Source organism: Oryza glaberrima, chromosome 11 (assembly GCF_000147395.1).
Source record: "Oryza glaberrima chromosome 11, OglaRS2, whole genome shotgun sequence".
NCBI classification, from domain to species: Eukaryota; Viridiplantae; Streptophyta; class Magnoliopsida; order Poales; family Poaceae; genus Oryza; species Oryza glaberrima.
Window position 1 is genome coordinate 2,590,959 of NC_068336.1, and position 21,490 is coordinate 2,612,448.

Here is a 21,490-nt window from a genome sequence, read left to right on the forward strand (position 1 = left end):
ATGGCCATCCACACCAATGGTCAGGTCACTAGCAAAGCAGTTGCCTCAATGTCTGCAGCTGCAATGATGAACCTGAATCCAACCAGCACCATTAGCTCAAGAACACACATAAAATTAATCAAAGCGCAACCTGCAATCCTGCAAGGAAATGCAGACAAAGGGGTATACAAGGTGTGGCCCTGCTATGCAGGATTTAGGTTGTAACAGCGCTGAGCTTTTAGGTCACATGGAGTAAAATAACAACAGGCAGGCCCAGTACTATCTGAATTCTGAACATGACTGGTAGGCCAAACAACCCTACTTGAAAGTTAATGAATCATACCAGGTTGTATAGTTTTGTAATGCTGGGTTGCTCCCCAACAATTATTGAAGGCTCCTAAATAATGCCAACAAAATACTTGGGACATGGAATTTCTAACAAGCATGCAACAACAAACAGAAAAGCACAAGTATGCTTGTTAAAAACAAAATCGGTACTGGGCTTATTAATGGCTAAATAATGAAACAACCATATACTTGCACAGAGGAAAAAATAATGTACGAATGATACAGTAAGCATGGTAATATCAATGGACGTGCACATGATATAACATTCAAAAAAAAAAAAAAAAAACCTTCAGTGATTCAAGAGAAGCTAAACAGCAATAGTATTCCTATGTCAGTTACAGTATAAATCTCTAAAAAGAGTAGCTCTGCACAAGACACCAGCAACTGCATTCAACTGAAAGTGTTCTACTCAGGAACAACCCAGTTTTCCTTTTCAAAGGTTGTTACCAAATACCAAACTTCCAGGTAAAAGCTGGATGGTGATGGGTGGATTATGTTATGTGTGGTGCAAGAAAGGCATTGTGAATCAATCAAATGTTACAAGGGAAGTCAGCAAGCATTACTGCCCCACAAACATAAAACTGAGTACAAGTAAAAAAAACAATAAGAAAAGGTCAAAAATTCATAAACCTGTACTCCAAAATCACTGAAACTCAAGAAACACTCCTGAGCTGGGCTGGGCTGGGCTGGGCTGCATCATCAGCCTAACAATGGGGAAGCTAAATACAGGACTAAGCAGCATATTTGATATAAAAGCAACACTGAACATAGATTGGATCAGATGGATTGAAATGGCTACATTACTAATCTACAGCCATCCGATCCTGTAGTGGAAGCTTATTAGACCATATTGCGATGCGCTTGATCAAACAATAGATGTACTTGCAGCCAACTAATGAACTAAAGCTGCAACGTCCTCCTCAAGCAATTAAATCAGTAGTACCAAAAAAAAATAACCAGACAAATAAATGAACAACATGAGTTACAATGTAGATTTCAAATCAGGCACACATATAGAACTAGAGAACATATCTTGCTTTCAAGCAATAGTAGCTTAAAGTATGAATGTTCCCTGTGGTTCCATACATGTTTAAATTCCTCTCAGTGTGCAAAACAACCACCAGGGTATAATCACTCTAGCCAATTATCTCCAACATAAGTCATATACCCACCCATTAAGGATAAATCAATCCAGACTTTTCCATGTTAAGGATTCTATGGTGGCCGGGTAAACTATAGTAACCCAGCAGCTATCACTCATCAATCAGCGGCAGATCAACTTCTTATAGCGCCAGTCAACTTCCCGTACCTTCGGAAGATGCTCCCATAGATCAGCATCTGAGGTAGTCAACGACCACAATGCAGTGATCCTGATAAGAGCAGACAGTTAGCTACGTCCAGAATTCCAGAAATTCTAGTATACATCGTGTATAAGTACTAAATAAAACTGAATCACATGTCAAGGTAACAATACTTTTTTGTAAGCCAGAGTATCCAATCTACAATAATGTTGCATTAAAATAACACTAGGATTTGATTTGTTATGCAAGTAGTTGATTCCATAGGTTATGGTGATGATAAATTCCAATTGTAATAGAAGTGAAATACAATAGAATGCAGTAGCAAAAACAAAAAACAAGAAACAAAGCACTAGTTGCATAAGGCATCCAGGGTTGCAGCATAGCAACTAGCGAATATGACTCCCTAACTCCCTAACTCCCTAACAGCAGCAAACATACTTAGGCCCCCTTTGATTCAAAGGAAATTCATAGGAATTTTAAAGGATTTCATTCCTATAGGAATTTTTCCTATATAGCGCTTTGAATCAAAAGGAATGAATCATATGTAATCCCATGAAATTCCTATGGAATGCCTCTTCCCATGCAAGTTTTGGAGGAAATTTAGCATGAGGTTCTACCTCATGTTAAGAATCTTTTGAGTCTTTATCTCTCCTCAAATTCCTGTGTTTTTCCTGCGGCTCAATCAAACAGTCATTCCTATATTTTTCCTGTGTTTTGCAATCCTCTGTTTTACACTTGTATTCTTATCAGAATCCTATATTTTTCCTATTTCTCCGTTTTTTCATTCCTGTGATTCAAAGGGGCCCTTAACAAGAAACATAGTCCGCACATAGGCATAGCATCAGCTGTTCAAGTTTCCGAGAAGATGCAAAAAAAAACATATATTTGAATTCATTTTCTAGATTTGCAGGACTCTTAATCTCAACAAACAGCTAAATTTTCATATCATGCAGCAGGTGTCCATGTGGACAACCACCATGGCCTTTGCAAGCCCATTAGGGTGTAACGATCAATGCCTTGGGAAATTTTGAAAATTCTAACATGTGAGCTTTAGAATCTAAACTGAAAAGGTGTGCCCAAAATGTGTAGAAGGAATTACATTATCCTAATGTGCTCTCCATAACTCAATAACAGAAACAGGCAATACCATAATAGAGATGAACTTGGTAACTCAACTCATGTATATTAACTCTCATTTCTGAGTTCCAGTAAAATCCAGGGCAACTGTGATGTAAGTTTCTTTTGTTTTCGATGCTTTTCAAGGAGGTTGACCATGTTAATACAAGACCCCAATGGAACAAGTATCCCTCGAATATATTGTTTCATTCATTCCAGCTTAGTTTGTCACCGCGAGTCAAGCATACATAAGTGAAAATACATGCCAATCTGACAGGTATACCATGCACATCGCAAGAAATGGTGTTCTCTATTCACATAGCTGTGCACAGACAAGTTTCATTCCTTTGAAATTGTTGCTGACCAACATATATAAAAATAGAGAAGGGATGATTCCATACTATCATACATCTGCCAGGTTTTTTCTGTTTACTTAGGATAATCACCCTACATATGTTGGGCCCTGTACTATATACATTTTTTTTTAAAAAAAAAGATACTATCAGAGGTGTTATACTCATAACCCAGATGGCATGTAACCTGAACATGGCCCCTAGACTTGACCACACAGGTATTCCTTCATATTGACCTGCAGTCATCTCTCTGTTCAACTTCAATGACCAAACATAGAGCACTTGACTTGTGAATTAAAAGACCCAGCGCAAATAAGGACAAGCGAAACGAAACCTAAGTCAAGGTCATCATATCCAGACCAAGGTTGCAACGGACAAATTTTGAGATTTCGCATCAACTTTAAATCCCCTCAATAGAATTACATACATATCCCTGCCACGGTTTTTGATACTCCTATAATTCAATCCATACACAAACAACTTCACAACCATGGAAGTAATAAGCTTAATAAAATGCACAAAAATGAGAAGATGATGATCAAAGCCTAAACGGGAAGTGATCACTATAGAACTAACCTTCACAACACTACATCGCACCGGCGAGCGGGACCAGTGAACGCCGCCTCCGTCCCGTTCTTCCCGCGGAAGGCGACGGGCACGCCGTCGCACATGACCCTCATGACCCTCCGGCGCGTGCGCCAGCCACCGCGATCGAAGACGGCGACGGCGGCGAGCCTGACCTGGACCTCCATGGTACCAACGCCCCCGCCCTTGAGCGGCGCGGCGTCGTCGGGACCCACGTATGCGCCATCCACCTCGAGGCGGAAGGCGAGCGTGGTGGTGTTCCGCGGCGGCTGCGCGAAGGGCGGGAGCGTGGCGACGGCGATGGGGGAGGACGGGGCGAGGGAGACGGAGGCGAGCGGGGAGAAGTAGGTGACGGTGAGCTTGGAGTTTGGGTTGTCGGCGAGGAGGGAGGCGTCGAAGGAGGCGGAGAGGGAGGAGTTGGCGGCGGAGTAGGCGACGCGGGAGAGGGTGAGGGAGGCGAGGGAGAAGGCCGGGACGCGGGGGCGGAGGAGGAGCCAGACGATGAAGGTGGCGGCGCCGAGGAGGAGGAAGGCGGCGACGACGAGGCCGAGGAGGCGGCGGAGGCAGGTGGGCGGAGGCGGGTGAGGCGGGTAGGGGTGGTGGTGAGGAGGAGGAGGTGGTGGGTAGTGGTGGTGGTGGTAGGCGTGCGGAGGAGGAGGGGGCGGGTGGGAGTGGGAGTGGGGCGGCGGCGCAGGGTAAGGGTAGGCGACGGCGAAGGCGGCGGTGCCGTTGGTGGCGGCGGGGGGTGGGGCGGCGGAGGCGAAGTAGGCGGCGTTGGAGGAGGGGGGTGGGGGTGGGTGGTTGGCTGGGTAGCCCATGGCGGGCGCGGGTGGTGGCGGGGACTTGGGGTTGGGGTGATCGGGCGGGTGGGAGGAGGAGGAGGAGGGGTGCATGGCGGCGGCGGAGTCGCCGGAGTGGTGGTAGTGAGGTAGTAGTACTAGTGATTTGGGATCTGAGGGGGAGGGGGGGAGCAAATCGATTTTGGTGAGGAGGGTGAAACGCAAACTGCAACGGCGGTGGATGGATGGATCGTCGGTTGCAACTGCGCGTCTGCGCGTGGGGGCGTCGCACTTGTTTGTTCCTATTTGGTGTTTTTCGGTTTGGTTTTGATTTTCTATATATACAAATGGTGGTGAAACGGGAATTGGTTTTATCTTCGGTTTTTGTTTCTTTTTCTTGTGGCTGTTGACCTAAGATTTGACTAAAAAAAAATATACAGCACGATTACTCTATGGAATGGCGGTTTGGCAAATGCTCTAACTTCTAAATCTAACTGCTATGAGTTGCGTCTGATGTGAAGTTATGGAGCAGTTTAAACTCAGCCCTAACTCTACATCTCTAAACTTATTTTGTGGTAGTACTTAAAACCGCTCCACTCTATTTTGGGATAGTGCTGAAACTGTTTCTTTTAGACTCTAGCGCTAAAACAAGTGTAGTTGAAACCGAAGCTCAGCCAAATATGCCTCATGTATACACTTCTCTTTTAGATTACATTCATTTCTCTGGTTCGAGGGAGTAACTCCCTTAGTTTCGCCAGCTGCTAGACCATATAAAATTGTTTTATATAGAAGTTGCATTTAAAAAAAATCCATTATGCAAGTTTATAATAATTAATACTTAATTAATTTTACGTGGATGGTTTCTCTTGTTTTACGTGCCACAAGAAAAGTTTCAATCAAAACGATCTCCAGAATACAGCTTTGGCAAGTTTTGACAGCAATCAAGATTCTTTTAGTACGATAAATTTGGAATTCAAACCAAAACAATCGTATATTTAAAGGCTAGAAAGTAATCACAAAGTAACATTGTCATGCAAAAGGAGAGCATGTGACTTAAAAAATAATTAGCAAAAAATGCATGTTAACAAGAATTATGTGGAACTTAAACTCGGGTGAACAGGTTTCATCGAAAAAACCCTAAATGCATATAAGCTTGAATTCGAATGAAGAGGTTCCACCGCAAAAGAAACTAACTAGCTAAACATAAATTAACCATAAATGAATGTAAGTGTAGGACTTAGGGGGCTGTTTGGTTGCTATCTTCAATTTACCATATCTAGCTATACCACAACTTCTCAGTCAATCGTTTAGATCATTGCCACAATTGTGGCTTATCACATTTTTCAGCCATATATATAGTCCCACGTGACATTGATCTAATTTTTTTTTTAACTAAGTTTGTCTAAGGATTTATGAGCCACAACTTTTATGGCAAGCCACAACTTGCCTAAATTTTGGTTTGGCAAAGTTAGGCACTAACCAAAAACAACCCCTTAAATACAGATAGATAGGTTACACAGCAAGAAACTAACATTTTCATTGAAATATTATAGTATTTAAAATCTCTTAATTATAGCCTTTATTCCGAGCAATAACGACGAAAACGTGAGTGTGAACATATATATAAGTGGAACAGACACGGTTTCCCCGCAGAATTAAGACGATGCTGGACGATGATCTAAGCTGAATGTTTAGTGCTGACGTTACGAGTTGCAACAACTCTGCAAACGATGCTTTCTTTTCTTAATTAATTGGTTCTCTTCAAACTTAAACTGGTGGCCAGAATTAAGCTTCAGAATAGAACCTCTAGAAAGGCAGGCACCGAGTGAATCGATTCGTGCTCTGCTCTGCATTTATCCTCCTTCCTTTTCATACCGTCCTACACGTCTCACGCTTGACGTTGCAGACTTGTTATCTGGTAAAACTCACCAATCGATCGTCTAATCGATGGAGAAAGTGAAAACAGTGATGAAAATAAGGAATACTAATTAATAGAGATAAAAGTATGGCCGTAGCTTCTTTGAGACCTTGAGACTGAACCTTCCTCATCCTCCTAATGAGAAAGAAACTTAGCATCGTCTGCTTTATTGTGCCTTTCGGTTCCAATAGTACAGTCTCACCGCAATAAGCATTATTTCTACAGCACAAAACAGTATTGGCGGATGCCTAAAATACTCTCACCGCCCCATAATATAACAGATTTTAGAAGGATGTAGCACTTCGTAGTACTACGAATCTGGACAGGTACATCCCTCCAAAATCTCTTATATTTTAGGACGGAAGGAGTATATCAGTAGGACATCCTAAACACCAGAGCTGAAATATTTGGCTGTAAACTCGAGGGACGGTATCACTTAGGTCTGTAAAATTAAAAATTACATGTTTCGATTCACCATCTTGATTTAATGTACCACACCATGGCCCTATTCTTTTCTCCAACAAAAGTTGGATAAACTTTTGCATACTCATGGCACGCTTTTCAAACTACTAAACAGTGTGTTTCGTGCAAAAACTTTTTATATGAAAGTTGTTCTAAAATATCAGATTAATCCATTTTTCAAGTATGAAATAATTAAAACTTAGTTACACGTTATTATCATCTCGTTTTGCATGAAACACTTAATCGATTTCTTTATCTTTATCTTCAGAGATTCAAACACCCCCCATGCCCTATCCCCGCTTGAACCAAGCTGACCGCCAACGTGGACAAAACACTTGCATCCTGCTTCCTCCGCGTGACAGCACGTCGCAAAATTTGCATTTAGCCCCGATCTGAGTTTCCAGCGCTTCTGCTCTCCCTATTGCTGTCCTCATTGGCAGAACACTCCCCAAACAGCTGCTCCACCATATCTGGGCTGTACTTCACATATTTTGTGCGGGTTCTTACCATTCTCAACAAGGTTACTACAACATCAAATGTATGTATATAGTATACTGTCATTATCTTAGAACAGAAGGGAGAGAAAAAAGATAGAATGTTGCAGAAATAGCCACTGTTATATGCTCACGCCACCATCCCATCGTGCGTGCACTATGCAGTTCAGTTGCCTTGCTTTTTGACAACTAGATGCACACTACAATCTTAATTGGAGACTTGGATGCGAAGAGATAGGAAAAGGTGATAAGAGCTAATAGTAATGGTTTCTTTGTTTGACATATGAGAGGTTTTCTTGTAGGAGGGGTTGGCATATAGAATTGCAATTTAGGATGCTAGATCGAATAGAATTTCAGATGCAGCCAAATAAAATCAATTGCATGGAGGACACTGGGTGGAGTTTAAGCATCTTTTTCAAAATCACCAAAGGTTTCTTGAGCAGTCTGAGCCAAGCGCTTAGCCAAAGCATCTCATCTCAGGGCATGATTTTCCTTCAAAAATTACCTCAATCTGGTAACAGGTTCAAACTATTAAGTTGACAGATTTTTCTTTCGCCTGTTAGTAGTATTAGTTTGGCCTATATATGTGGCAAGCAAAACATTGATGCTTGAGTCTTAGGTCTGAACATACACAAAGCAATATGGACCGCAATTCGGATAAAGTGAATCCAGTTTGTAATTTTAGGCCCGGTGTTTGTAATTTTAGGCCCGGTTTAGTTCCCTAAAATTTTTTTCCAAAAACATCACATCAAATCTTAGGAAATTTTATTTTCCACATTAGCTTCACTCGCAAATTAATTAAAATTCAATATAAATTCTAGAAACAAGTTATTAATCCCGAAACGAAAATCAGAGTGTAACAGTTGTGCTGTTGGGAGTGTTCACATCGGCCTACTAAAATTTGAGAATTTTGTTACTAACAAAATGTCTGAATTTCTCCTCCTTTGGAATGCAATAGCTTATTCAAGGAAATCAACAACTAAAATTTTGAGGGGAGGGAATGACTAGCAAACGATGATTGGGCCACATGGCACCTTTCATATTGCAAATAAATCTTGGAATTATATGAAAAAAATAAGCGCAAAAACGTGGTAACGGTGCTGAAGTGCTGAACCATCTCCAGAGTCCTACATGGCTCGACAGAAAAAGGAAATAAACATCCATGGGCAAAAAGAGAATCAAACAGGACTAAGAAAAAAAATTGACCTAGATGCTATAGCTTACACATAGAGAGAAGAGAAAATGCAAAGGAGAAGTGGGAAAGAATCTAGAAGGATTGATGGGGCTTAAAAGATTTTTACTAGGCAGCAAAATATCAGGTATAGACAGTGGAGCCCGGTTACACTGTAATTTTTATCAACAAGTATATTTTTTTCCAACATAGATACTTATATTAAATCCTTTAGCTCATAAAAAATTCTGTAAACTTAACCAACATATGCACAACTGACAAGTTCTTTTCGTGACCATGTTCTCAAATTATGGTGAAGGTGTCTGAAGTAACCTTAACCTGGTCGGGCTCTGTTGAACTTTTTGGTCGATGTCGAGAAACATTGCCGGCTGTAGTTTTTTGGAGGTAGTTAACTGGTGCGATTCACTTTCTTCATTTTTCCAAAACAGGGGATGGGATCGTATTCCTGCTGTATACAACAGAATGGATTTTACTGTTAAGGAACTATGTGCGTTAGGTGATAATTATGAAGATGTTAACGGTGAAATTTGGTAAGCCCCTAAGAGAATTATCACGTCGTCAATAGTCGGATTCCTGCTATATTCGGTATAGGAAATTAATCTGTTAAATAAAGCTTATCTATAAGTGACCGAGTTCAAGGAGTATGCGGCATGGCAGTTTATCTATTAATTAGGCAGTATTTGTTAGTTTCCTTTTATCTTTAGGAAAGTGTGTTTAGTGTCCAATAAGGACTTTATATTTTCCTTTTAGCTTTAAGAAAGTTTCTTTCTTATCCTTACAAGGACTAGTATCTACACATGACTATAAATATATACACCCTGGGTCGTTGTAATTTATCTCTAGATCAATACTACTCTCGGCGCATCGCCACCCTCTTTTATGAAGTTTTTACTTATTCAACCGGTGGAATTTGGCACCTGACGCGGGGCTGCATCAGTTCAGTTCGATCTCCGGCGAAGGGGTAAATCCTAGGTTCCCCGGCCCAGGCAATTGTATTGTCTACGTTGGCGTCGTTCAAGGCTGCATCAGTACATTCGATCTCTTGGATTGCTCTGGTTTGGATGATATATTTGTCTGTCTATTTATCATATGTTTTAGTTAATCTAGTCTTAGTATCTCAATTTAGCTTTATCGATTGCCTCTCGCTTTAAGGTTGCTGCCGGTATCGGCTAAATTGTTTTACTAGATTAGATTAGCTAAAGCATCTACCACCCTGAAAATCAGTCAAGAGCTTGATTGTCTAGATATTATGTTTCTTTTCATACTTAGTGCTACATCAGTTAAGTTTGATCTACTAAGTCGTGCTTAGAACCATAATCTCTAGTCTGCTTGTTGACTGCCAATAAGGGCTTCATCAGGGTTTCAGCCGATAAGTTATCTGGAGGTTGCATCGGTTTATAAGGATTGCATATATAAGTTGGACTTAGCCGATGACAACAGAGGTTTCATTGTTTAATCTAGTCTTGTGGATTTTATAGCATCGGACCTCTAGCCGATGTATTCTTTAACCTTCGGATCAATGCTTATTCTATCACGTCATTGTTAGCCAATTGGTTTCTATTGGATTATATTATTGTTATATCTTATTATCACCAGCCGATTGTCTTTATATCATTATCTACATTGGACATATAGCCGATTGCTCAAAACCCTATCGACATCGGCTGGAATTGGCATCGGCTGGAATTACTCCATCGGCTTATCAGCCGATCAGCTCATTGATATACTGTTTACATATCTTGTCAGTTGCAAGATCAAACTGACTGGCACGCCCGTATCTCATCAAGATTTGGACCTGCACTGGAGCTAAGCAGATCTCCCAGGCCAGTGTGTGTTTTTCGCGTCAACAATTTGATCGCCTTAATTTAGGCAAGTGTGGCAATATTTGTTGGCCCAATTTAAGCAAGTGCGACGGAGCTCCTTCGGACGGCAGTGGGGGCCGCGGAGGACGGCGGTGGCCTGAGCGTCGACGGCCACTCTACGGCAGGAAGAAGTTGGTTCTGGCAGTGACCCCATAGGCGGTGGTGGCGGCGGCCCTAGGGGTGCAACCCAGGATGGCGGCGACGAGGAGCAGGCGGGGGTCGACACCGGTGGCGGCAACGAGGGCAGCAGTCCTAGGGGCAACGGTGGCCCGGAACGGCGACAACCTAAGCACTGGTGCAAGACCCTCGGCAAGGAACAGGTGGAGGTTGACCCCATCGGCAGCACTAGGTATGGCAGTGGGCTGAGTTCGGAAGGCAGAAGAACATCTCCGGTGACAACGGCAACGTACTATGGGCGTGGAGGCCTAGGATCCGGCAAAGTGGAGGTCGATCCCATCGGCTCGTGTCCGGTGAACTAGTTCTGACTAAACGACGAGCGACGATGGATGAAAGTAGGCTAATTGGCGGCGCGTGGCATCAGCTCACCTGAAACGAATGAAGATGGCATCAACGGCGACTAGATGAATTCCACTCGTCGAATCTGGCCATTTCATGAGAGTATGTCGAGAAGCAGAGAAGTAGGGGTGTGCTTTTGTTTTTCTTTCTTTTTTTGCTGTGTTCTCCTTCTTATTGAGGTGTGAGTCTAAGTGCTCTTGTATCTTTTTGGTTGTGTATATCCTTTGTGGATATAGAGACCGATTTATTAAAAATCCATTATCTAAAAAAAGAGTGTAGGATAGAGTTTGACTTTATTTTATTCCTAACAATGTATAAAACTTTTATATTTATATTCTTAACAATTTAAAAGTCAAATGCTGAAAAAAATACATCGAAAATATCTTGAAATCAGCTTCAAAATTAAGTTTTAAAATTTAAAATTTGGTTTTTTGCTTTTGTTTTTTAAGGCAACCAATGAGGCTGCATATTTATCGGACTATATTTGAGGATTCTAATTAACTTGTGCTCGGGAAATAAAATGTACTTCCTCCGTTTCATAATGTAAGTCATTCTAGCATTCTCCACATTCATAGTGATCCACATTCATAGTGATGTTAATGAATCTAGACATATATATATACATATATATATATATATATATATATATATATATATATATATTCATACTCATTCAAATTGGATATATACTCAATTTGAATCTTGGAGCCCATACTCCATGTAGCACCAGTTAATTTACCGATATATATATATATATATATATATATATATATATATATATATATATATATATATATATATATATATATATATATCGGTAAATTAACTGGTGCTACATGGAGTATGGGCTCCAAGATTCAAATTGAGTATATATCCAATTTGAATGAGTATGAATTTTTTTAAAACGTTTAGATATGAACATTAACTTCTTTACTAAACAAGTTCTTGTTTGAACTAAGTTTGAACTTTTTTTTTTTTGTTAGATTTTGGTTCTAGGTATATAACATCCAAACATATAATTCGTTAGGTATGTAATAATGAATTGTGAACTAAAGTTGAGTTTGAGTTGTTTTGTTGTTAGGTATTTGTATGAATCAAATTCATATAACTAGATATCTACTTACAATTTGTAAATTTTTAAAAATTTGAGAGAATTTATGTGTTTTATACCTTGGAGCCCGGGCACCATGGAGTCCCATATGGGTATATATGCGCGCGCGCGCATCTAGATTCATTAACATTAATATGAATGTGGGAAATGCTAGAATGACTTACATTGTGAAACGGAGTATTTCTTGCTGGCTTCACGAAGATCTCTTTAGGCCAAATCTCTCTCAACATACTAAGAGGAACAGATCGACACGGTTTCCCCGGAAAATCAAGACGACGATGCATGATCTAAGCTGAATGTTTAGTGCTGACATTAGTACCAGGCATAAAGCCTGAGCCTTCTTTATCCTCCTCGTGAGAAAGAAACATAACATTGTCTTGTCCCCTTTATTATGCCTTTCGATCCCAATAGTACAGTCTCACTGCAATAAGCAATATTTTCTACAGAAGAGTACAACTCTGTGATCGGGAAAAAAACAAAACAATAATAACATCGGTGTGTTGTGAGAACAGAGAGAGATACACGCCTCTTCACCTGTTGCCGTGTTTGGCACTCAGCACTGAGGCAAACTGAAGTTACTATTATATATATATACATCGGTAGCGCATCGGTATGACAATACGTTATAACGCAAAGAATCGTTAGTTGCTTGTCCGGGAAAGAAATCTTTGCAAGTCGTGCTGATGTACAACTTCAACTTACTGGTAGAGCTCGTGCTGTCGCTCATGGACAGTGTTCACTGCTCAGCGCTTCTGCTCCCCCCATTGCTGTCCTTCGAAGAATTCCCCCAACAGCTGCTCCACCATCTCTGGGCTGTACCTCACGTATTTGTGCGGGTTCTTGCCATTCTCAACAAGGTTACTGCAACGTCAAATGTGTATATGGTACTGTCATTATCTTGGAACAGAAGGGAGGAAACATAAAACGTTGCAGAAGTAGCCACTGTCATGCTCACGCCACTATTCCATCGTGCGTGCACTATGCAGTTACCTTTGTGGTTTGACAAGGGACCGAATTGACAGTGAATCATTTAACAGTATAGACAAATGAGAGATTTTCTTGTAGGGGGATTGACAAATAGGATTACAGTTTAGGATACTACATCGAACTCTCAAAAAAACTTCAGACGAAGCCAAATAAATCGATTGCATGGATGACACTGGGCAGAGTTTAAGTTTAGCGCAGATGTCAAAAAAGTTATGGTTGTAAGGAGAAGATGAAAAGTGACTGTTAACGCACCTGAAACGTTTGACAAACGACCGATAGGCTGGTAACAGAACCTCAGCTACCGCAAGCCTCAAGGATTCACGCAATTCCTGATCAGGTACAATCCACTGAGATTGCTTTGCATGGAGCTCTTCGAATTGCATGTTGAAAGATTTAAACCTGCCAAGGCAAAATCATAGTGTTTTGTGACTCCAGTTATTATTTATATCCGAGCAGTGTAAAACAAGCGGCCAAGGTACCAACCGTTCTTTGATCATAGCTCTTGAAACCCCACTGCTGCTAAGATCTGATGAACCAGTGCTGCCCGCACCTTGTATGGAAAGAGTCTGGAGAATCTGAAATAACAGAAGCATCAAGCATGGCAGCTATAGTTTATAACCAACTGTTATTCAATATGCAGAATCATGTAACAAGCACGTTAACTACCAAATCCACAAGGCTTGATTTCATAAAAAGAAAGCCTTTGTAGGAAATAAAGCTACCACAGTAAAATTATTATCTCTGCGATTCAGCGTTGCCACATACATTAGTTTACAAAATTGCATTGAGTTAACATGGCATCTGTATACGTTAGTTCTGTAAAACTACATGTACACAAGGAATTTGCAGGTGCTTTAATTTTTAATCTGATTGTAACACCATAATAACTAAAGTTGCCACTTTTGAAGCTCAGCTTTGTAAAAAGATTCGTATTGGGGCATAACCAACTCAAATTTGAACCGGCTGGCACAGAAATGGAGGAATGTGGACAAAAGTCTTACAAGTGCTTTGGATTGTCACACAAACTAGCATGCTGTTTTCTAAAATAAAATTAACAAAGAGGTCCACATAGGTAAACACCATGCAGCCAAACAAAAAAGGAAACTGGTGTGCACTTTTTTTTTTTGGTGAACGCGCAAAAGCCTTGCGCATCAATATGTCAGCAGGAAACTGGTGTGCAGAACACTAAATAATTTGTCGATCCACTTACCTTTGCCCAAGCAACACGTTTATACTGATTGGCATTTTGCTGCACAATTCTACGGTGCCTCTGAATCCAGTCATCACCAAGTATATCCTTTGCTTCTGATCTGAGGAAACACAGAACAACATTAAATGAGCATATTGCCAGTATTTATAGGATGCAGATTCAAAGAGAGGAGGCAAACATACCTTCGAACAGATCTGACCATATAATGAATGTTATTCATCAGAAATAAGTAGGTCAATGCAGGATCCCTGTACTGTTTAGATTTTCCATCCAAGTTATTTTGTAGGGCTTGCATTATCCTCATGGTAACAACAGCAAGTTGAGATTCTGTCTCACTACCAGTTTCAAATTCCTGAAATAGTAGCTTCAGTGTCGATTGGTAACTGTTCAAGGAAATGTTGTTAGGTTTGTGATAAGAATACAGGAAAACTATAAACAAATTAGACCATTCTTGATGAACAATAGTAATGTAATAGAGAATATGTATGTATGGAATAGTAGATCAGAAGTTTGCTTTGAACCGTTAGGAATTAGTTCAGAACAGAAACAAAATAGGGGGGAAAATAAAAGTTTCTGTCCACCTAAATTTATGTATAACTATTAGTAAATTTTTCACTGCAGTAATTTTGGTGATTGAAGTTCTTTCTATTTCCTCCCTAATTGTTATCTGCACTCTCCTCAGTAGATGTGAAGCTCAGAGTAATTCTTGACGGATAGAACTATGAACATATAGACACATAGATACTCATCGCGATCATTGTACCATACCTCACTCAAATTGTAGTGATTTACGAATCTACATGTCCATGAATTTGAATACTAAGTTAAAAGTGAGTACTTACTCAAATAAGAATTTAACATAATTAATCACATAGCTAGTCAAAGGATGCACAGTTCCATCATTAACAATAGTCTTCGAAGCATCCTTTTCAACAGCCTCCTCAAAATCAGCAAAGGTTTCTTGAGCAGTCTGAGCCAAGCGCTTAGCCAAGCCCAATGAAGCCTCCCGCATCTCAGAGCATGATTTTCCTTCGAAAATCACCTCAATCTGGTAACAAGTTCAAACAAGCATAGGGTTGAAATTTTGTAGTCTTCATAGTGAAGAGAAAACCATAATGACATGAAAAGTCTCACAAGCTAATTGTGGAAGTGAAAGAATGAGTAAATCATGCAGGAGTCAGGTCTCAACAAATAACTTCCAGAATACCTCGGGTTGAAGTTCATGCATTACTTCGTACATGTCTAGCAATACAAACAACTTTTCAGGAGACCTTTTGCTTTTAGCAACGGCATCTCCAAAGCTTAGAAGAGTCACGACACTATTTGCTGTCAGTTCAGCAAAACATTGATCCTTGTTAAAGTTGACACCATCAAAAATCTGGTCACAGATTTTTCTTTCACCTGCTAGTAGTAGTTTGACCTGTGTCGTAAGCAAAATATGAGTCTTAAGGTCTGAATATACACAATATGGACCTATTCTCAGAAGAATCCCCACCGCAATTCGCATAAAATGGATCCAGTTTCCAATTTTAGCCTCCAAAGCTTCCCACTGCATCTTCTGTACATCCTCTTTACTAAGCTTCTCTACTCCCAATTTCCGAAGGCTCGATTCTAGTGCAGATCCACGGGTATCTCTGAAAAAAGATGAACAAACTAGCTTGATGTTTGCACAACTGTAGTGTTAAAAGAACTCAGGATAGTTGTGGAGTGAAACTAAGAGGAACACAGACTAGATGTAAAAAATCATAATCCAAACCCACCTGTAAATTTTATAGCATGACTGCTGATTTCCAGCCTGAATGAGCTGCTGAGCGATGTCATTCATGAGAGGCAGGATTCTTGGAGGAATTAGTGTTGGTGTCCGGTATACTGCAGTCTCCAAGCTTTTGGATGGATGCTCAGAGTGGCCAGCATTCCCTGGTTCAGCGTCAGGATCATCTTTTGTTGGCCGCAGAGACTTGGGAAGACAATCAAAGAGACGATCAGGCTCAATAGGTTTGCTGCAAGTAGAGAACAACATAAAATTAACTATTCTTTCGCTGGCATACTAGCAATAGCTCAGGAGTCGATCATGGATGTGGAATGATAATAGAGACTCTTACCTGTACGTAGTCATCAGCTGCCTAAATTCCTCTTCAATTTTCAGAGCAGACTTAGCCAACAGGTTGTTGACATGATTCAGAACTCCTTCACTGCTCTTGAAGTTCTTGTTTGTGGAAAAGAAGCGAACGATGCCTTTGAGCAGATCCACTGCCTCCAGGTAGCTCTCTAAATCCTCATGAGGACCCTTCAATACCGCTGCCTCAGCCTGAAGCTCGAAAGCAAACATTTGCACAAAGTCACAAATCCAATGCAGAGTCTGGACTTGAAGTATTACAACCTCAAAGCCAATTTTCAGGTACCTACGAAACTACTATCTTGTAAAGGAATTTCAATTAGCTACCAGTTTAGATCTTTTAAGATCATCTAATAGTAATTTATTCAGAAATGTTCAGAACTTCTGAACATGGTGAAAATGGAATGCAACAGTTGTGCCATTTTCCCACCATACTTAATCCCTCCAGATCTATACAATGTCATGATCCACAACCTCATCCAATCCCAAACATATAAAATTGACTGTCAAATTCATCAAAAAATGTAGGAAAATTTCAGTGTGGAAGAAGTACCCGGCGCGCAAGGTCGAACTGGGAGAGGATGCCGTCGGCGGCCTTGATCGTCTTGTCGATGTTCTCGTGCGCCATCCGGATCGCGTGCGTCCTCACCTGCAAACCCCCCACCAAAACATGACCCCACACACACACACACACACACACACACACACGAGTTCAGTTCATACGAATTCCGTGCCGGCGCTGCTACAAATTTCGCCGAATGAAACAACGGAAATGGTTCAAATGTGGAGGAGAGGGGCGGGGTTGGGGTGCGGATGCTACCTACCTGGGTGGGGCGCATGGCGGCCTCGAGCGCGGAGAGGCGGTGGTCGAAGGATCCGAGGATGGTGACCATCCCGTCCGTGTTCCCCTGGCTCCTCTGCAGCGAGTCCCGCAGCATGCTCGCCCGCTTCGACAGCGCCTCCGCCGTCTGCGGCCTCGCCGCCGCCGCCACCACCATATCCCCCGATTTCACACTACCCTCCTCCTCCTCCTGACAGATCAAGCGACGACGCCGCCTCCCTCTCCGCGCGATCTCGAGGAGGCGAGGAGAGGGGATACTGGATTGTTCTGGAAGGTTCTAGAGGGGTAGAAGCGTGAGGCGGTGGCAATGGAGTGGGGAGATGCGTGATTTGGTGGGTGGTGGTGGTCGTCGGCGACGTGGTTGAGGAAGGAGGGAGAGGGGGAAGAGGAAGAAGAGAATCGTTCGAACGAACACGCGCGCTGTAAGATCCGTGCGGCGGGGTTGACTGTTGACTTTACGAGCGGCTCAGATTGTGTGCGGCGTGGGGTTGTGCCTCGAGATTCGTGTGGTGTGTGGCCGACTGGCCGGTGGCGGTGGAGCTCTCACGTAGGAGATGGACGGCTGGGATGGGGTTTGGTGCATGGACTTGGTGTAGGGAGAGGAGTTAAGTGGTGTAATGGTGGATTGGTGGTCGTTCGGGCGGGTGGATGGATATGGATGAGAGGTGGGGGGATCGTGCGGGGCGGTGTGGACCGGGTTTACGCCGTGTTTAATATCCGGTGGAAGGACTAATGGATCTCTAGGCAGGTCCAGTCCAGGAAGGTGTAGCCTGCTGGTGCTGGACCATAATACTCGTTTTATGTAGGTAAAATTTGGACATGTAAAATTTTTATAATTTGTTACTAGTAGATATCATTAAAACTTTTCACGATTGAAAACACCCTAAAAACTAATAATTTGTTGAAGAACACTTTCAGCTTAATTGGAAAGAGAGAAATTCTTCAAAAATGACGAGAACGCTCTTAGTGTCAAAAGTTTTTGAGCTGAGACTGAAGTGAAGATGAAATATTATTTTATGCTCTTAGTGTCAAAAGTTTTTAAGCTGAGACCGAAGTGGAGATGAAATATTATTTTTTCAAATGATATGCTTGGGGTGATGATAAATTTAGAGTTACATAATTTTAAAATTTGTACTCTAGCACTATGTTTGAAGCATGTGGTTCTAGAGATATTCTCGTCTTTCTTAAGAATCTATCTCTCCAGTTTAACCGAAAGTATTGTTTAGCAAATTACCAGTTTTGTATGATACTTTTTAGCTGTGATACTTTTTCAATGTCTATCAACCAATTCCATAAATTTTTAGATGTCTTGTATTAAAATTTGCCTTTTATGTAACCATATCAAAGCCGGTAAAAAGTACTACTTACATATGCACAGAAGAATTTCAAAACAAATTACAAATGTAGATGCTCGTACACATGTACGAATATGAGCACCTTAAAAAATTTGGCCATCATATCTTATAAATTGATGAAGTCGTCATACATATCTTGTTGTCGACAAATATCTCGTTTAGCAGTAAAAAATAATTAATCAGAAATTCAAGACACTTACCAAGTCTATAGCTGGACCTTCTAGTTGAGCTACGCTCACGGCTCGTCTTTCCTACCTACAAAATTTTCTTAGAAATCATTTTACACATCATTTACTACCATTGTCACTAGCTTCCAACTTTTAATAAAGAGTAAATTATATTTTGGACCATATATATAAATATTCTTATTAAAATTTCACTCTGTACTACCATTACAGTGATATTCCCACTTTGAACTGGGTATTGTTGCCAGGTAGTGTAATTTGGAACAGGTAACCCACATGTAAGTAACACACGGCAATCAAGATGATTAGTCTCATTGACATTTGGGCCATCCGGTCCAAAGCGCGACACTTGGCAGCAATATCTAGTCTAAAGTGAAAAAATCACTTTAAGGATACCAAATTAAGTGAAACCTTGGTAAGAATATGTGGTACAAAGTGCAATTTACTATAAATTAAATAGTTAAAAACTTTGTAAGAATGGCGCTCCTTAGCAATGCAATGGTTTTAATTTTGTACTACGTTAATGTAATTCTCGTGAAAGTTCTTCAAGAAAAAAAAACATCCATTCCAAAAGAGGCACTAAATTCATGTCACACACAAACATCTTCAACAAAAAAGGACCAACAGATGTGCAAATTCAAGGAAAACCACCATGTTCCTTGGACATCTGGACTCGTTAGTTCTAACTAGGCTAGGCGATGTTGTTTTAACGGGCTCTATAGGCCCTTTAGGCTTGGTGGCCTCGTCATGCTTGCCAGGCCTGGCATGGTCATCGAGGGATCGGACTTTTCATACTTTCGTGTTGTACAGTACCACAAGCCCACAAGCGAATGACCTAACCCACCAGGAACCAAATACTCACTCCGATTTTAAGAGATTTTGACCATTATACTTTTTTAGGGTGTGTTCTTTTCTTTATTTTCTCAACTTTTCTCTCTCATTTCTCATGCGTACGCTTCTTAAACTACTAAACGATATATTTTTTATAAATATATTTATGTTGTTTTAAAAATCATATTAATCTATTTTTCAAGTTTTTTAAAACCAATACTACCAGATGTTTATTTGTCATTTATATTTTTTTCCCGGGTTAATATGATTTTACTCCAAAGATATAAATATTGCAGATGTTACTATCGTTCATACTCCAAAGTAATGCGGCCATGTATATCTGCAAGCCAGCTTGCGACGACAGCGATCGATATCCATCCAATGGCAATTGGCAGCTCGCGCCCAGTAATCGTAACAGCTTCACGTACGCTGTCACGCGCGGATCAAGGGGGTTTAGAGATTAGAACTCCGACCCCGACCTAGATCTCAATTTAGCCATGAAATTAATTTAAACCATATGCAGTTCGGAACCTGAACATGTTGCCTCTCGTTGTCCGATCAAGCCATAGAACACATGGATCGATCAATCCAAGCATAATGCGCCTCCCGATCAAACCGCAAAACCAATACTATTACTAGCTACTACTAATAAATTAAAGGTGATGGATCGGAGATCGTCTTAACTTGAAAAGGGCCACGCTATGATTGTGATGGCGATGACCTGACCGTTAATCCATCACACAGATTTAGTACTAGATATCTATAATCTCGATCGATCTCGAGCTCGATAAAGTACTGTTCCAGAAGCAATTAGGAGTACTCCCAAATTAATTACGGATCGAGTAGTGCCTGGTCCTTTTGTGTTTTGCGTGGTGGCAAGCGATGGAGCTCCCAAGTGTGTGTGATAGAACGTTTTTTGCTTTCTACCAGCAGCGTGTTCAGTAATTGAGATCTCGTACAGTAGCGCTCACTGACACGTGGGTCCGAGGGACTATAAAGTCACGGTACTATAGATGACCTGCATCCTAGCGTGAGTGTCCAAATTTTTTAGCTATAGTTCCTTGACCAAGATGGCAGCTGAGATCGATCAGCTTGGCGCGTGAAAGCGTGCCAACGAGGACGTTACAATATCGGTTGGAAAGATCTTTGCAGTGAAAGTGAGCGAAAAGAAAAGAAAACCCATCCATATCTGTTTGGAGAGCTTTGTGTAATAAAGTCTGTGTTCTTTTCAGCTTACATATACTCATCGAATTATTAAAATAGATTCACTACTACAGAAAACGTTTTTCATACGGGCGGAATCGATCTTCACATGCGGTTGGCCGGCCCGCATGCACAAAATGGTCTGCAAAGATCACCATTTGCGCATGCGGCCGTCGCAGCCGCATGCGAAGATTGATCTTCGCATGCGGTCACTTAAGACGGCCGCATGCGAAAATAGATCTTCGCATGCGGTCCATCTAAGAAGCTGCATGTGAAGATATATTTTCCCATGCGGTCGACCTAACAAGACCGCATGCGAAGATCTATTTTCGCATGCGGGCGTCTTAAGTAGACCGCATGCGAAATTCAATTTCCGAATAGCTAAAATAATATTTATTCTAGCCTTTTGGTGAGATGTGTCTCGTAATTAATATTAAATTATTGATGGATTTATTATCGTATTTCGGAATAGTAAGCATATAAGATAAGACAAGTGCCGCAGTAACAAACATGTAATACATAACCATTAATTCAATCGTAATTTACATACGAAATATATAATACAAGTGGCACAGTTTTTTCATCATATGTATAAGTAGTGTACATGTTATTGCATATGTTCTTTCTCCCACTCTCTGAGAGGTTTAAATTTGTCGTCCATTGCGAGTTCACTCTGGTTGTCGTAGAAGAGACCTCTTGCGTTGCAGACATCGTGACGGATGAATCGGCAGAGGTCAGCGGCCACG

General features: G+C 41.1%; 2 protein-coding genes across 2 annotated transcripts; both read right to left on the reverse strand.

Annotated features, from left to right (window-relative positions):
* Positions 1-1,341: 1,341 nt before the first annotated feature.
* LOC127755562 (actin-binding protein wsp1-like) lies at positions 1,342-4,764 on the reverse strand. The gene is made up of 2 exons (XM_052281238.1): positions 3,674-4,764; positions 1,342-1,697 (listed from the first exon to the last, which is right to left on the reverse strand). The coding sequence occupies exon 1, from the start codon at positions 4,573-4,575 to the stop codon at positions 3,676-3,678; it is 900 nt and encodes a 299-aa protein (XP_052137198.1). The 5' UTR covers positions 4,576-4,764; the 3' UTR covers positions 1,342-1,697; positions 3,674-3,675.
* A 7,613-nt stretch (positions 4,765-12,377) lies between these two features.
* Positions 12,378-17,579, reverse strand: LOC127755900 (exocyst complex component EXO70A1-like). Its single transcript, XM_052281510.1, has 12 exons — positions 17,154-17,579; positions 16,883-16,978; positions 16,316-16,521; positions 15,974-16,213; positions 15,709-15,847; positions 15,421-15,633; positions 15,056-15,261; positions 14,396-14,596; positions 14,214-14,313; positions 13,487-13,578; positions 13,256-13,402; positions 12,378-12,877 (listed from the first exon to the last, which is right to left on the reverse strand). Exons 1-12 carry the CDS (start codon positions 17,325-17,327, stop codon positions 12,760-12,762), a joined length of 1,932 nt encoding a protein of 643 aa, XP_052137470.1. The 5' UTR covers positions 17,328-17,579; the 3' UTR covers positions 12,378-12,759.
* Positions 17,580-21,490: the final 3,911 nt, after the last annotated feature.

Excerpts from the sequence above, each read along its gene's own strand:
- LOC127755900 (XM_052281510.1), bottom strand. The coding sequence starts at position 17,327 with ATGGTGGTGGCGGCGGCGGCGAGGCCGCAGACGGCGGAGGCGCTGTCG. Across the intron at positions 16,979-17,153 it reads CCGCCATGCGCCCCACCCAG|GTGAGGACGCACGCGATCCG; the intron begins GTAGGTAGCATC and ends GGGGGTTTGCAG. Across the intron at positions 15,262-15,420 it reads TGCATGAACTTCAACCCGAG|ATTGAGGTGATTTTCGAAGG; the intron begins GTATTCTGGAAG and ends ACTTGTTACCAG.
- LOC127755562 (XM_052281238.1), bottom strand. The coding sequence starts at position 4,575 with ATGCACCCCTCCTCCTCCTCCTCCCACCCGCCCGATCACCCCAACCCC.